The 16363-nt window shown below is 46.0% G+C and overlaps 2 protein-coding genes across 2 annotated transcripts in view; one reads left to right on the plus strand and one right to left on the minus strand.

Moving 5' to 3' along the window:
* TMEM209 (transmembrane protein 209) overlaps window positions 1–7019 on the minus strand; it is a 44053-nt gene extending 37034 nt beyond the window's left edge. Inside the window, exons 1-6 of the mRNA XM_083183307.1 lie at window positions 6663–7019; window positions 5893–6034; window positions 5630–5688; window positions 3563–3694; window positions 2496–2737; window positions 867–1071 (exon numbers count right to left, since the gene is read on the minus strand). Coding sequence (XP_083039433.1) covers window positions 867–1071; window positions 2496–2737; window positions 3563–3694; window positions 5630–5688; window positions 5893–6032 — 778 coding nt within the window. The 5' untranslated portion in view covers window positions 6033–6034; window positions 6663–7019. The remainder of the gene's footprint in view (window positions 1–866; window positions 1072–2495; window positions 2738–3562; window positions 3695–5629; window positions 5689–5892; window positions 6035–6662) is intronic.
* Window positions 7020–7364: 345 nt separating this feature from the next.
* The window catches only part of LOC146074800 (carboxypeptidase A2-like), a 63192-nt gene continuing 54193 nt past the window's right edge, over window positions 7365–16363 (plus strand). Inside the window, exon 1 of the mRNA XM_083183309.1 lies at window positions 7365–7509. Within this exon, the coding sequence (XP_083039435.1) occupies window positions 7472–7509 (38 nt within the window). The 5' untranslated portion in view covers window positions 7365–7471. The remainder of the gene's footprint in view (window positions 7510–16363) is intronic.

Genomic DNA, 16363 nt, shown 5'->3' on the forward strand with positions numbered 1-16363 from the left:
ACTCAGGCACTCAGTTGCCATAGTTGGTATATGTAACTTCACATGAAGTACACGGCCATTTCAATAGACTTACTGTCTATTGAAATGTCTTATGAATCAGTCATAAGACATTTAAGATAATTCAACTAATCAAACTATTATAGAGTGCAGAGAAATTTCTGCAAATAGTTTGCAATGCTGCCTCACCATGTTAGGGTTATGGCCATATACTGTATATGTGCACTTTGTATGCTCTTAAATCGGGGTGCCCCAGTTTTCCCCAAACACACCCTAGGCTAACTGGCTGCAGATAAAATAAATTACCTCAGAGATTTTTTTTAACTATAAAATTTCCATTGGGCAGGGACTGATGTATATTCAGTAATGCCTATACAGGTCTGAGCAGTACGGTGGCACAAGGAAAATAAAACAAACAAAATCCTTCTTAGATGGACAAAACCATGTGCACTGCAGGGGGGGCAGATGTAACATGTGCAGAGAGAATTAGATTTGGGTGAGTTATTTGGTTTCTGTGCAGGGTAAATACTGGCTGTTTTATTTTTACACTGCAATATAGATCTCACTTTGAAGTAAAACCCCACCCAAATCTAATTCTCTCTGCACAAGTAACATCTTCCCCACCTGCAGTGCACATGGTTTTCTCCATCTAAGAAATAATTTGTCAGAAAGAGTGAACTAGAATAATCCCCTAAGTTCTAGAGAAGCATAGTAACACTGCAGCATTAGTTACCACCTCAAGCTGTAGTGGCTGTTCTGCTAAGCAATGTAATCGCATGGGGGAGGGGCTATAAACATCACAGATTTGCAAAATCATTGGTAAATGCATTTATATAAGAGAAATATCAGACTTTATTTAAGCATCCTACCTAGCTGAGCACGTTGCTGCTTTTCTTCTTCACAACGAAGGAATGTGTCCAGTAATTTAAGATCTGTTATGTAATCATCATTGCCTGTAGGGGAGCTGTAGGCAGATGGTGAAGAACGGTACCGAGATCTTAAGCCACTGCTTTCCACTGGCCCAATGCTAGTAGGATATTGTGGTGATCCTAGCGTGGGGCTGTAGTTTTGTATCTGGAAGCAGAATTATATTAGGTAGAGTATGTGAAAGGCATTACTACTGTACACTTAAGTTAACTCTTTCCTCTGATTTTACAGGTGTACACTTCTATCATGGAGTATAGAAGCTTGGACATAGATTTTAGTTCTCCAGGTATTCTAGTAGATGTTCAGATCCTCCTCTGTGGGGGACCAAGCAGGGACTTCAGTTAAAATGAACCCCATAAAACAGTACCCCACAAACAAATACACATGATTGAGCAAAATAGCAACAGTTCCACATCCTAACAAAACTGAGCATTAAGTCACTCAACAAACAAAAATCATAGGATTTGCCAATTATCCATTTTGGAGGTGACAACTGCTACCACGTGCGCATACCAAAGCCATCTCTATAGGTGGTATGTTCCGAAGTTGCAGGGTACTGCTCTTTCCCCCCCAAATTCTGCATTTTTGGGGTGATAACGATGTTTTCTGGGGAGGGTCAAGAGAAGAAAAAAAAAAAAAACAGGCATGCCCAGGCATTTTATTGGAAGGTGCATGGCGTCAGACTCGATCAGAGTGCAACCAAACCACTGATCCATGTAAAGCAGACTTCTTCTACTACAGCCGTAGCTTTGTAATTATCCACCATGCAAACTAAGTTGGGGGATTGGTTTCTTCATAAACCTAGAAGGTCTTATCAAAAACCCTCCATAAGGAGCAGAGAATTGTGACCTTGGCACATAACGTTTCTCCTTTCAGCCAATTACCTCTTAAGTACACTCACACATACAAAAAAACTAAATCCTGATTAAGGACCTTGTCTAATTCCAGCCTAACTAGGTATGAAGAGAAAAAACAAAGCCTACGCTTTTTAGTTTCCTTTTAAACTTATTATTGGAGCTTTTTTGACTTCTCACTATTTTTGAAGTTCAGTGCTTGTATAACTGCATGCAGATCACCCACCCACTGACAGACAAACACTCATGAACCCACAAGAAAACCTCCCCTTACTTTTATATATTAGATCCCAGATGGAGTTCTGGCATTTGCATATAATAGCTGTTGAGGCCCCCTACGATGCTCTCTAGTGGTATTAGACTAGACCCAAACCAACTCAGACGCATGTTGTCAGTTGTTGCATGTTCAGCTAAAGTAGTTTGCAGTTCCTCATCACCATGCTGCGTGGATGCCACAACAGACTGTGCCACATTCAGCACAGGCCAGGGGGATCTTGAGGGAACCAGCTATCAGCCTTGCAGAATATGAAGAATGCATCTGGAAGGATTTTCTATCACCAATGGTATTATCACATTGAGAAAGTTTCCTCATCATCATCCTTGTTGTACTTACGTACACCCATTAAAACGATTAATTTATCGATAATGTATTCAGGTGTGGGTTTTAAGTAGATTGCCACTTATTTGTTAATTATAGAAAAAAACGGCAATTCTTACCTTGGTGTAGCTGCTGTTAGGCGAGTAGGGTACAGCAGAAGCAAACGAACTGCCACTGCTTGGTAACATCGCTTGTATCTGAGGGCTGTACCCACTGATGAAGCTGGAAGAGAACTTGGGATTGGTGCTGGGCGAACTTGAGGGACTGTAGCTTAGTACACTTTGCCCTTGCATGCTAGGAGACGGAGTGGTTGTTGGGACCGTACTTTTCAAGTGATCAGTGGGTGGAGTAGACGGCACAGCTGCAGAACAGTTATGATAAACTCATATATACATAATATTTTTAGCAATTATGTTACATGAACAGGTGTTACATTAACAATGGTCTGTTTTCAGGATAAAAGCAAATGCTATGTAAAGTTAACTTCAATAACTGCAATAGATCAATTCAATCTTGTGCAGTATTAGGGGCCCATTTACCATAGGATCGCATATACAATCTGGGCGGATAGCATTGCAATAGGTCATCCTATCTGCGAAATGTATGTCCCTGCAGACGCACAGATAAGTGCTCTGAAAGGAGCCTGTCAATGCGATCTGCTACCCCGGGAGTCTGCGAATGCGCAGTTAAGTAGCCCAGAGGCTGCATTGAGCGACCATCTGAGAAAGGGGGTAGCTCCAGGACCTGATGTGATACTGCCTGATAATGGTACATCGGGCAGCATCGCATCCCCCATAGAAATCTATGGGGAAGTTGCTGTGAGTGGGGAAAGAAGGATCAGAGATTAATGCTGGGGTCCCTCAGTCTTACATTTGGGACATACTTAATGTTTTCGACAAACCAGGGAATTTGCTTCAAATATTCAGTAGTAAATTGGCCCCTTATAGACCTACTAGTAAGCATGATCGAAGATAATGCTTTGAAAGCTAGTCTGCTACCTTGCACAAACAACACTTAATTAATGGTAGTGTTTCCTAGTCACAAAGACACTAGACATATAGATTATACAACTAACCTTGATAAACCCCTTCAGTCTACCTTTATGTGTCACATACAATATCTTGTAATGCCTCCATATATCAGTACAGAAACTACAGTGCTTAGTAGATTTCCAGAATATACTTACATGAATAAGGTACACCTAGAAGCTTTTGCTGTGACGGGCTCAGCATATGACTAGGTGATGTCATTGTGGATTTGAAATACCTCCAAAAATCAAATAATGCATTCAGACTAAACAGCGAAGCTAGTGCTAGTTCTGATAAGAAAAACAAATCAAGACAATCAATAGATGACATGGTCAATAAGTTAACATGGTTTAAAATAAAAACAAGATTGTTATAAAAATGATCACGGACACAAATAACTACACACAAATCACAAACTGCAAAAGAAAACAATGATGTTAAGTTACAATAGTTAGAAATGGACTTGTCCGATATGTAAATCTCAATAAGCATACACATTAGGTCTTATGGGGATTGGTACGAAATCCTGGCAGTCGGAATCCAGACCGCCAAAATCCTGACAAGGGATCCTCGCCACCCACCGGACCCGGTGCCTCGCTACACTCAGCACACTAATTTATTCTCCCTCTATGGGTGTCGTGGACACCCATAGAGGGAGAAAGTGTCGGGATTTTGACCGCTGGGATTCTAACTGCATCCCATCTGATGAATGCCTTAAAACCCCAAGTTTAGCAGCTTTATCAATACCTAGGCTGTTTCTCAGTTTTGACTGCACCAAACCAAATGTGGAAAATATTCTTTCCACTGAAGCTGATGATGCTGCAGCTGTTAGCAATTGCTCTACTGTTACCATCATATTTTCATTACCAGCTACAGTTTTTGAACCAGTGTGAATTTTTCACTAATCTATTGGTGCCACTGTAGATATAATATTGTGGTCAAACAAGCGGTCATTAAACGGGGTTGCTTTTGCTTGGAACTTGACTAGTGTTGGTAGAAGGGTATTTGAATGTGGATATTTTTATTTGGCAAACTTAAGAGCTAACTTTTATTCTGCGGCAACAACAACATGGGTCCATTAAGTGTGTTGACCCCTACTAAGGAAGCCGCTAAGTTTTGTACACAGGAAGAGAAACGCGTTGTGAGCCCCACCACCAAACCCTGCTGACTAATAGGTACCACTGATTATACAAGGAGAACCTCCTTATATTGTGGTGGCAGTTTATCCAAATTCATATCTGGAGTTTATTTCTGGTAAATAAATGGAGACTTATCCTGATACCAGCCAACTGTAAAATCTCAGGAAAAAAGCGTCCTATCAGTAGAGCCACTGGAGATTGCGGGACTGGTAACTATTGTACACCAATTATTGCCTCTACAGACATTCACTATTAATTTGATGCCTCTAGAACATTGAGCCACCATATAAGCCTCATAAAATCTATATTGAAATAGAATGCATGCATTATATGTTTTTATGTTGTCAGTTTTGTATGTCTAATAATTGTTTATATGAAGTGCACTTCAAGAATTATATATGCTTTTTCTGAAAAATATATTTTAATAAATGTATGTGTTTAAAAAAAGAAATGTAGTCATTGTATTAATTTACTGAGCAAAGCTGTGCCTCTAAAAGTAGCAGTGACTCTTGCCGTTGCTACATTACATTTCTGGCTTTCGTTAAAGGTGCACATCCTTGTAAGGGCAGCAGTGTTGCGCAGTTTAATTTAATTTCAATTGCTGGATTTATTCTAAATTAACCAGTGCTCCTGAGTGACCCTAGGGCCACTACCTTTGTTATTACGCTGTTTGATGGTCATTGCTCTATCAAATTGGAACATGGTGCAGCTTGGACTGCTGCATAATGGAAATGGCTGTATACACCTCTATAAAGCACTAAAGACACCTAAAATGCTGCCTCTTTACCAAATTTGGAAGTTAAAAATGAATTATTGGTTCTGTGCGGCTCAGTAAACATACCAGGCATTTCCTCAGTCTATCCATCATGTGCCAATGCAAATGCCATCCTGACCCGCAAACCTATACATTTTAGTGCACATCTATCTGCATATTGCAAATAACATAGGCACAATATGATAAACATATAAATAAAAAGAAAACATTTGTTTTGGTTAATTATTTCTACAGCAATGTACTTAACTAGCCAAAAAAACTAGGAAAACTTCAAAATTTTGCAGTATTTTTTAATGAAAATATGAACTTACCAATATACCACAAGGGCCAGTCTGAAATGTTATAATAAGTACTGATCTTTTTACAAGTCCTGAAAAGAAATAAGCATTACAATAAACAGCGATCCAGTAAGGTGTCCACTCAACCGCATCACCTCAATATTATGATTGTCTCCTTATATAGTACCATACAAAGAATGATCATCTAAGCATACATCACCGAATGCCAAGGAATAACCAACAAACTCTTTAACAGTGGGAAGGTAGAGGTACCAAAGACCTTTGCAGTAACTCACATTTCAGTGTAAATCATCCCAGCCAAAGAGCCATTCAGAAGAGCCCATGCTAGAACCACCTTTCGGTCGTGTGCCTCTCGCCTCATCTTGATAGCGGTGTCAATAAAGGACATACTGGTATTTTGCTCCTCAGTCTTCATTGCTAGAAAAAGATATAAAGAAAATAAGCATACCTCCTATTGCTCCTGCAACTAAAACCCCACATTACTCATTTAAATGAAAGCGAGTGTACGGTTGCCAGGGTGCACTGTATATAAATAGCTATACTGTGTACTGGCCTGCATCCACGCTTCTGCATATGACAATGACCTACACATGGAATTCCGGGTATGGGTGAAAACCGGACCAGGACAAAACCCTCGGACCGCAGGACCGGACATCAAACTCTGCATTTTGGAGCTTGTAGCGTCCTGTCCGGGGGGGGGGGTGTCCTGTCCGGGGGTGTCCTGTCCAGGGGGGCTGCCTGTCACCAGGTAGAGGAGGAGGGGTAGAATAAAGCCTCCCTGTATGATCCGGCCATGTAGCAAAAACCGGACGGTCCGGACCACACGGGGAGGCTGTAATAACCCCTCCCCCATGTCCCTGGAGATAGCTATCACAGGGACCCCCACGGACAAGACACCCCCCGGGACCCGACAAGCTCCGGTCTGCAGATTTTGATATCCTGTCCGGCGGTCCGGAGTGTAGTCCGGGTCCGGTTTTTACATAGTCCCTGGAATTCCACATTTGAAAGCTTGTGCACATAGATTCCCTGTCCTCCTACAACAAACCTTAAACACTGAAGGGAGATGAAAGCAGGAAACAGTGGAAGCGCTGAAGGGACCGGCAGAGATCACAGCCCAGCTGGCAGCTATGTGTACATGTATGTGTCAGCAGTCTGTAGCCTTCAGCGCTAAAGAAGGGACAACTATACGCAGCCGGCTGCCCGGAGACATCACCTCCCGCATGTAACAGCCGTAACTTCTCCGGCTTTCCCGCCGCTCGCTCCCTGTCACCGCACAGCCTCTCACTCACACACACCCACCGCTGCCCATACAGACACACATGCGATACAGCTACTTCCGCTCCACTACAGTAGCTGTCTTCCGCCCTCTCAGCAGGACGTCAACGGCTGCATCATGTGACCGTTGTAGAAGGGAAGGCCGTCGGTGCGGCCGCCATCGATGTTTGCTATACTGCAACCAGACATCGATAGTAACATACTATGACGGATGACCATCGATAGTTTACCTATCCAAGTCAGTTTATAACAAGCGGATTTGGGACTTTTTTTTTCGTGAGTTGCATATTTTTTTTATGGTTGCTTGTTTTTGAGCTTATCTGATAAGCTCAAAAACAAGCAACCATCAAAAAAATATGCAACTCACGAAAAAAAAAGTCCCAAATCCGCTTGTTATAAACTGACTTGGATAGGTAAACTATCGATGGTCATCCGTCATAGTATGTTACTATCGATATTATCATTTTTTTTCAGTAGCTTGTTTTGGGCTTGTTATATTTTGGGCTTGATGTTGTTTTTCTCTGTAATTCAGTGATGCTGGTTTCCCACTGCAGACCAGTTTAAAGTACTGGTAATCTAATGCTGCTTTCCCACTGCAGACCCGTTTTAAATTACAGGTAATCTTCAAAGGTATTTAGCATTCCCACTGCAGCAGATTACAGTTTTAAATGCCATTTAAGTACCATTCCCATTGCAGGTTATGCCCCTTTCCCACTGCAGCTAAAAAATGGTAAATTGCCGATTTTCAGCGCAATTTACCGTTTTAAGGCTGCAGTGGGAAAGTGACAGAGTTGAAATACCGTTTAAAGCTAAATGGTATTTCAACACGTTTTTAAAGCAGAGTCCTATACGGCTAAATAACGTTTAAGAGGCAGTGGGCAGGGCAGCCGAGAGGAATGCCGGGCCCCGGTAAAATGTTGGGGGCGTGTCCAAAGTGTGGGAGGTGTGGGCACCTCCCACACTTATGTCCCGCCCCCAAAATGTTTAGAGGAGGGTGAAAGAAAACTCTGAAAACTGTCATCCCAGCAGCAGCACACACCTACAACATGTGCAGTGCTGACAGCAGGCTCATCATGACCTCTCACGCTGTCAGTGAGACACTCACTGACAGCGAGTTAATTACTTGATTACTTAAGTGAGTTGGAAACTGAAGCAGGTGAGTTAGAATACTGAAAAAGGTGAGTTTGAACACAGTCTAAATTTTCATATTCTGTTTTATTGTAATAGATTCATCTTCTTTCTATCCTATTGTAACCTGTTGCTCAATTTTGACATTTAATTCATTGTATCTATATTTTTCCAACATTGTATGTCATTTTTACTCATTCACTATTATTTTCTCTTATCTTTGCCACACATTTATTGCACTCTGTTTCCCTCTTCACGCCTGCTCACATTTGCCTCACTTCTGACCTTCTCTGTTCCCTTCATCCTCTCACTTGTTGTTGTTTCATACTTAATTGGATTACTCAATCAACCTGATTTTACCCACTGGTCTCCTCTCTGACAGTAGTTCCTTGCCTGTTACCTTCTCTCTCACTCTGTTTTCTACCAAATTTACTACAGACGCTGTCTGTCCTCCCAAATCCCTCTGTCTGCTTTCACTAACCTACCCTCTCACCTTCGGTTCCTCATGGCTGTTAATCTCTCAACTTCACTTTCTCCAACTGCTCCTCCCCCCTCCCATCCCATACCTATCCTGACCACTCGCCCCCGCACCCCCACCCTCCCAATGACCCCCCCTCGCTTCTGCAATCCCAAAAACCTTATCCACATAAATACACAACCCACCCCCCCTCTTTCCTGTGCACTATGGAACGCCAGATCCATCTGCAACAAACTCCCTGCCATCCATGACCTATTCATCTCTAGAGCATTCCACCTCCTTGCTATCACCGAGACCTGGCTCTCCACCTCTGATTCTGTCTCTCCAGCTGCTCTCTCCCACGGTGGCCTCTCTTTCTCTCACACTCCCAGGCCTGACGGTCGCCAAGGTGGCGGTGTGGGTTTTCTCCTCTCAGCCTCATGCACCCACAGTGTCATTCACCCTGAACCCTCTCTTCTTTTCTCCTCCTTTGAGTCTCACTCTATCCGTCTATACTACCCCTACCACCTCCGTGTCGCTGCAATCTACCGCCCCCCTGGCCCTATCTCCCAATTTCTTGACAACTTCGCCGCCTGGCTTCCACACTTCCTCTCCTCTGACCTGCCATCTGTCATTCTTGGTGACTTTAACATCCCCTTGGATAACCCCGCTGATCCTGGCACCTCCAAACTCCTCTCTCTCTGCTCCTCTCTTGGCCTATCTCAGTGGACTACCTCTCCCACCCACATCCAAGGACACTCCCTCGATCTCGTCTTCTCTCGCTCTTGTTCCCTTACTGACTACACTATCTCAGCTTTTCCTCTTTCTGACCATCACCTCATCTCCTTCTCCCTCACTGCTTCCCCCTCTCCCACCCCCCCTCCCAAGCGCATTGTCTCACGGCATAACGTCAACACACTTGATCTTGCTGCCTTCTCAAACACGCTGTGTCCTCTTCTCGCCCCAATCGCCCTCATGTCCTGCCCGAACCTCGCTGCCTCCCTCTATAATGACACCCTATCTTCGGCATTGGACTCTGCCTGCCCTCCCTCCTCTATCCCCCTTCGATGCTCCAACCCCCAACCGTGGCACTCACCTATCACCCGATTCCTTAAAAAGTGCTCTCGCACTGCTGAGCGCTTCTGGAAGAAATCACGCTCCCTTGCGGATTATCTCCATTTCAAATTCATTCTTTCCTCCTTCAGCTCTGCCCTTGCTCTGGCCAAGGAATCCTACTTTAAGTCCCTCATCCTTTCCCAATCATCCAATCCCCGCAGGCTCTTCGCCACCTTCAACTCCTTGCTCTCCCCCCCTCCTCCAGCTCTTCCGTCCTCCATCGTAGCCGCTGATTTTGCTACCTACTTTTCAACCAAAATCTCCTCTCTCAGGACTGCCATCACTGCTGCCATGACCTCACCCTCTCCCTCCTCCCCTCCTACATCTCCACTCCCCTCCTTCCTACCCCTGTCCTCATTTTACCCCACCACTGCTGCTGAAGTCCACTCTATCCTTCAATCCGCTTCTCCCTCCACCTGCCCGCTTGATCCTATCCCCTCAAATATTATCCGTCGTCTCAGTCCATCAGTCTGCTCTCACCTGGCTCACCTCTTTAATCTTTCCCTATCCTCTGGGATCTTCCCTTCCTCCTTCAAACACGCTCTTGTCTCCCCAATTCTCAAAAAAACAAATCTGGACCCCAACTCTCCATCTAACTACAGGCCCATCTCCCTCCTCCCTTTTGCCTCCAAACTCCTAGAACGTCTGACCTATAATCGTCTCCTAAGCCACCTTACTGCTAACTCCATTCTAGACCCCCTCCAATCCGGGTTCCGCCCTTTACATTCCACTGAAACTGCCCTGACCAAAGTCACTAACGATCTACTATCGGCTAAATCCAAAGGCCTCTTCTCTATCCTCATCCAGCTTGATCTGTCGGCTGCCTTTGACACTGTTGACCACCCTCTCCTGCTCAACACCCTCCGCTCCTTTGGCATCACTGGCACGGTCTTCTCCTGGTTCACCTCATACCTCTCCGATCGCTCCTTCTCCGTCTCCACTCCGAGCTCCTCCTCTCCTACTACCCCCCAGCCAGTCGGTGTTCCCCAAGGGTCAGTCCTTGGCCCTCTCCTCTTCTCCCTCTACACCACCTCTCTGGGCACCCTCATCAGCTCCTATGGTTTTCATTACCACCTTTATGCTGATGATACCCTAATCTATCTCTCCTCCCCCGACTTATCCCCATCACTTCTGTCCAAGGTCTCCGAATGCCTCACGGCCATCTCAGCCTGGATGACCCAACGCTTCCTGAAACTAAACATGGCTAAAACTGAACTTCTAGTCTTCCATCCCCCGAACATCCCCTCTTCTCCCACTATCTCCATCAGCATTGGTGAAACAGAGATCACGTCCACCGACCAAACGCGCTGCCTCGGTGTCATCATTGACTCCTCCCTCTCTTTCACCCCCCACATTCGTGCTCTCTCACAGTCTTGCCGCTTTCACCTACGCAACATCTCACGCATCAGACCATTCCTCTCCACTGACGCGACCAAAATTCTCATTCACTCTCTTGTCATCTCCCGCCTTGACTACTGCAACATCCTTCTCTCTGGGCTACCTCTCACCCGCCTCGCACCTCTCCAATCCATTCTTAACGCTGCTGCTAGGCTCATCTTCCTCTCCCGCCGCTCTACCTCCGCCTCCCCCCTCTGTTTATCTCTTCACTGGCTCCCCATTCCTTTCCGAGTTCTCTTTAAACTCCTCACCACCACCTACAAGGCTCTCTCCTCCTCCACAGCTCCCTACCTCTCTTCACTGATCTCTATCCACACTCCCTCCCGTCCTCTTCGCTCCATTGCTGACCGCCGACTGACCTCTCACCTAATCACCTCCTCCCACTCCCGTGTCCAAGATTTCTCTCGCGCTGCCCCCCTGCACTGGAACAACCTCCCGCCACCCATCAGGCTATCTGATTCCCTTACCTCCTTCAAGCGCTCCCTCAAAACCCACTTTTTTCGACTAGCCTATCCCTCCTCCTAACCTCTTTTGATCCTCCTATCCTGCCTCCGTTCCCCTCCGTTCCTACTTATCCTATTGTATTTCGTTCGTCCACCCACCTATTTTTAGTATGTTAACTCTTATGAGCAGGGCCCTCCTTCCTCACGTACTCACCCTACCTCATTACCTCACCTGTGCTCCTGTCCTGTTCTTCCCTTCCTCTACTTCATCTTCGGTCTCCTTGACTATTTTGACACCTACTTCTGAACTGATGCTGATTTTAGTTCTACCAGCTATACCCCTATTTATACTGTATCTTTCTACACACCCTGTACGTTACCTTGTAATTTGTTTTTTTTTGTTAGCTATGTACGGCGCTGCGGACACTTTGTGGCGCCTTATAAATAAACGTACTACTACTACTACTACTACTACTCATGCTGAGCCTGCTGTCAGCACAGCACATGCTGTAGAAGTGTGTGCTGCTGTTGGTACCTGGGAGGGACGGAGGGGGAAGGGAGGGGTCGGACCAGGGCCCCTGCGGGGCCCCTCCAGCAAGCCTGGGCCTGGGTAATTAGTACCCGCTCCCCCCCCCCTCTCGGCTGCCCTGGCAGTGGGAATGCCTCTTAAACGTTATTTAGCCTCCAGGCAGTCCCAGTGCCTGATGAAACCTAGCAGTTCTCACTTTGTGCATGTGTAATGTGTGCACGTGCATAATAATGAGCCGCTTATTACATATGCGCATATGTAATGAGCGGCTCATTAGTATGCACTTGCACTCATTACATATGCGCAAAGTGAGAACTACTAGGTCTCATCAGGCACTGGGACTGCCTGTATCCTGCATGGACCCCCGCTGCCTCCCCACTGCCCACAGGTAAGTACAAGGGGAGGGGAGGTGGGGGCACAGGGCAGGTACGGGGGGGTTTGGCACTATTTACACTGGGGGGGGGGATTAGGCACTCTTTACACTGGGGGAAGGGGGGGGTTAGGCACTCTACATTTTACACGGTTCACTGCCATGGGAATGGTACTTAAATGGTATTTAAAACGGTAATCTGCTGCAGTGGGAATGCTAATACCGTTTTAAATACCATTTAAGATTACCAGTACTTTAAACTGGTCTGCAGTGGGAAAGCAGCATAAAACGTTTTAGCTCTTCAAAACGTTTTTACAGCACAAATGAGTGCCTGTGACTTCAATGGGCTTTTCAGGGTTAAAAAGGTGCACACCCACAGTTGTTTTCTCATAAAAAAAGGAGGGGGAGGGGCCAGTGGTGCGTACAAATCCCGCAGCCGTCAACATTTTTGCTATGTTTGGCCACCGCATCACCTCTCCCCCCTCCCCCGGTGAGAAGCGAGGCCACCTCTCCCCCGCCTGGGGCGCTGCGGTGTATGGCACAGCCCTGGGTAAACACCACCCCATGCCGCACCGCCAGAGTGAAATCCCACCCACCTGCACGGCTGCGATTTCATTTCCTGCGGTGCACATAGGTAGAAACAAAATATACATTGGTGGGCAGGGGTGCCAGTTATATATACATTGCTGGCATGTGCCAGCAATGTATACATTACTGGCTAATACATAACGTTGGTGGGCAGTGGTGCCAGTTATATATACATTGCTGGCATGTGCCAGCAATGTATACATTACTGGCATATACATTACATTGGTGGGCAGTGGCTTATTAATAACGTTGTTTCAGTAATATATACAATGCTGGCATGTGCCAGCAATGTATATATTACTGCCTTAAAAAACATTGGTGGGCAGTGGCTGTGTCTATACTCAGCAGGGAGGAGGAGGGAGCGGCCAGTCAGCTGGGGGGGCGGGGTGACCTGTCAGATGCCTGCTCTCCATGCAGCAGTGTGAGCCAGAGCAGACAGCGTTGGAGCGGGGCCGGGTGAGTATTGGCAGAGGGAGGGAGCGGGGCTGTGCGGACGAGCGGGGCGGCGCTGGTGAGCGGCGTTGAGTATGGAGCAGGGGGAGGGAGGGAGTGTGCAGGGCGGTCAGCTGGGCTGAAAGTCTCTTATCTTTCAGCCCGGCGGCCGTACACACCTAGCGATGATGGCAGAAAAACCAGCCATCATCGCTAGATGTGCTGGTAAAACCAGCAGACTGCCCACTTTGCTAGCGATGATGCGGGAGCGCGCATCATCGCTAGTCGGCAATCTCTGAGGCATACACACTAGGCGATTTTCAGCTGAAAATCATCAAGTGTGTATGGGCCTTAAGAATACCGTTTAAGATGCATTCCCATTGCCTCTTAAACGGTAGATTACCGTTTAAAACACTGCTTTGAAAACGGGTTGAAATACCGTTTAACTTTAAACGGTATTTCAACTCTGGCGCTTTCCCACTGCAGCCTTAAACGGTATTTTGCCCTCAAAAATCGGCAATATATCGTTTTAAGGCTGCAGTGGGAAAGGGGCATTAAATGGTATTTAAAACGGTATTAGCATTCCCACTGCAGCAGATTACCGTTTTAAATACCATTTAAGTACCATTCCCATTGCAGTGAACCGTGTAAAATGTAGAGTGCCTAACCCCCCCCCAGTGTAAAGAGTGCCTAATCCCCCCCCCAAGTGTAAAGAGTGCCTAACCCCCGTACCTGCCCTGTCCCCCCACCTCCCCTCCCCTTGTACTTACCTGTACGGGGATGCAGGGCAGTGGTGAGGCACCGGGGGTCCATGCAGGGTCCAGGCAGTCCCAGTGCCTGATGAGAACTAGTAGTTCTCACTTTGCGCATATGTAATGAGTTCACGTGCATAATAATAAGCCGCTCATTACATATGCGCATATGTAATGAGCGGCTCTTTATTATGCACGTGCACTCATTACACATGCACAAAGTGAGAACTACTAGGTCTCATCAGGCACTGGGACTGCCTGGAGGCTAAATAATGTTTAAGAGGCATTCCCACTGCCTCTTAAACGTTATTTTAACATGTAGGACTCTGCTTTAAAAACGAGTTGAAATACCATTTAGCTTTAAACGGTATTTCAACTCTGGCACTTTCCCACTGCAGCCTTAAAACGGTAAATTGCGCTGAAAATCGAGCACAGAGATAAGGGACAAACACAGGTGAGAACACTGGCGTAACTATAGCATCGCAGCCCCCGCCACCGCGCGGGGGGGGGGGGGCGCTGTGCATATGGGGGCGCCGGGGGCTGCGGTGCTATAGTTACACCTCCCCCCAATTCCTCGCAGGCTTACCTATTTCGCTGGTCCCGACGGCTCCGTTCTTCTGCTGAGGACCACCACAAAATGGCCGCCCACATATAGCACACAGTTCTCTGAAACTGTCTGCTGTATGGGGGCGGCCATTTTGTGGTGGTCCTCAGCAGAAGAACGGAGCCGCTGGGACCAGCGCGAAAGGTAAGGCTGCGGGGGATTGGGGGGGTTTGAATGGGCGGCGGGGGGGGGGGGGGGTGCCCAAATGTAGCTACGCCGCTGGGTGAGAACTAGGGTTATAGAAAAGGTAATGACTCTCAGTATCACTGCTGTTGCCGTCTGCTGGTTGTGTACAGCGCCTATTGCATCGTGTATGGGCACTTTTACAATAAATATTTCTTAGTGCGTACAAAGGACAATGTTCACTTGAGATTTTTCTTTAGAGAAAAAATGAAAGTAAAATATCTCATATTGGTGCAGTTGTATGAAGGTGCACTATGGGGAAGAAGGGGTATCAGCGCATGTTATGTAATGGGCCCCATACATCAGCAATCACAATTAATGGATTTCCAGATCCAGGGATTTTTTGGCCAGATAAATGGATTCTACAATCTATTTGACTTGCCCACACATTACAGATTTATTTCAGTAATCGGCAGATTTTTCCATCTAAAAATTGCATCTTCATATCTGGAAATTGCCCAATCGATTATCATTTTAGCTGTTCATAATGTAAATAGATGAAGAAGACGAATTGGGAATGCCCACACATATAAAAAACATCCGCAGATAATACCAGATTATTAAGCATGTTTAAAAATCTGATTAAGCAATCGATTGGCGATCCCTATTCATTTTTGATTGGGATTGCCAAAAAGGGGAGCCCACACATCTAAAATTAATTGTGGCAATCATCTCCAGATCTCAGGATTGTCACAATTAATTGCTGATGTATGGGGCCCATTATGTACACTGATATCGCTCCCCCCCCCCATGTAAGAAGGAGCCGGTGTGCACAGGCCGATATGCAAGGTAAATGTATGAATGGTCCACAGCGCTGACCCTTCCGCCCCCTGCCACTATCCGCTTCAACGGCTGCAGGGTGGCAAAGTCCTATCCCCACAACAGCGACATCCCTGTCCTTGCTGCTGGCTTCGGGCTGCGCTGGACGTCTCTCGTGAGTAGCGAGATCCCGCACATGCCCAGTACAGCCGGCCATGGGGAAGGAGACAGTGTGTCAGTGTGAACTGATTCGCTGTCTCTTCAAGGGGACATCACCAGAGAGGGGGGTTTGTGCTTCTCCGCTTAGGCGGACAAGATGTTAATAAATCTTGTCAATGTCCTTTCCTACTTCGCCTCGTTAATGAGGGAAAGCAGGAAGTATTCTTTAAAAGCAAATTTTGTTCTGATAAAATATCATTGTAAAGACATTAAATTTAGACTGTATAAAATATATGTAAAATATCCAGGTTTTTGGGATCACACTCTCCACAAATATTGAAAAATCAACTGCCGGGGTGTCAGCTGAGATGTACCAGAATCCCAGTTCAACCAAAATATGTAGAAAAAACGAGGACACTCACCGGTCTTGTATTTGAGAAAATCTTTTATGGGATCACTCCACCATAACAGTGAGATATAAAGTGCTCAGTGCAAGAGAGTGGGTAGATATCTATCTATGTATCTATCTATCTAAAAAAGAAAAACCCGGCAT

The sequence above is a fragment of the Crinia signifera genome, chromosome 4 (assembly GCF_055691185.1).
Source record: "Crinia signifera chromosome 4, ASM5569118v1, whole genome shotgun sequence".
NCBI lineage: Eukaryota > Metazoa > Chordata > Amphibia > Anura > Myobatrachidae > Crinia > Crinia signifera.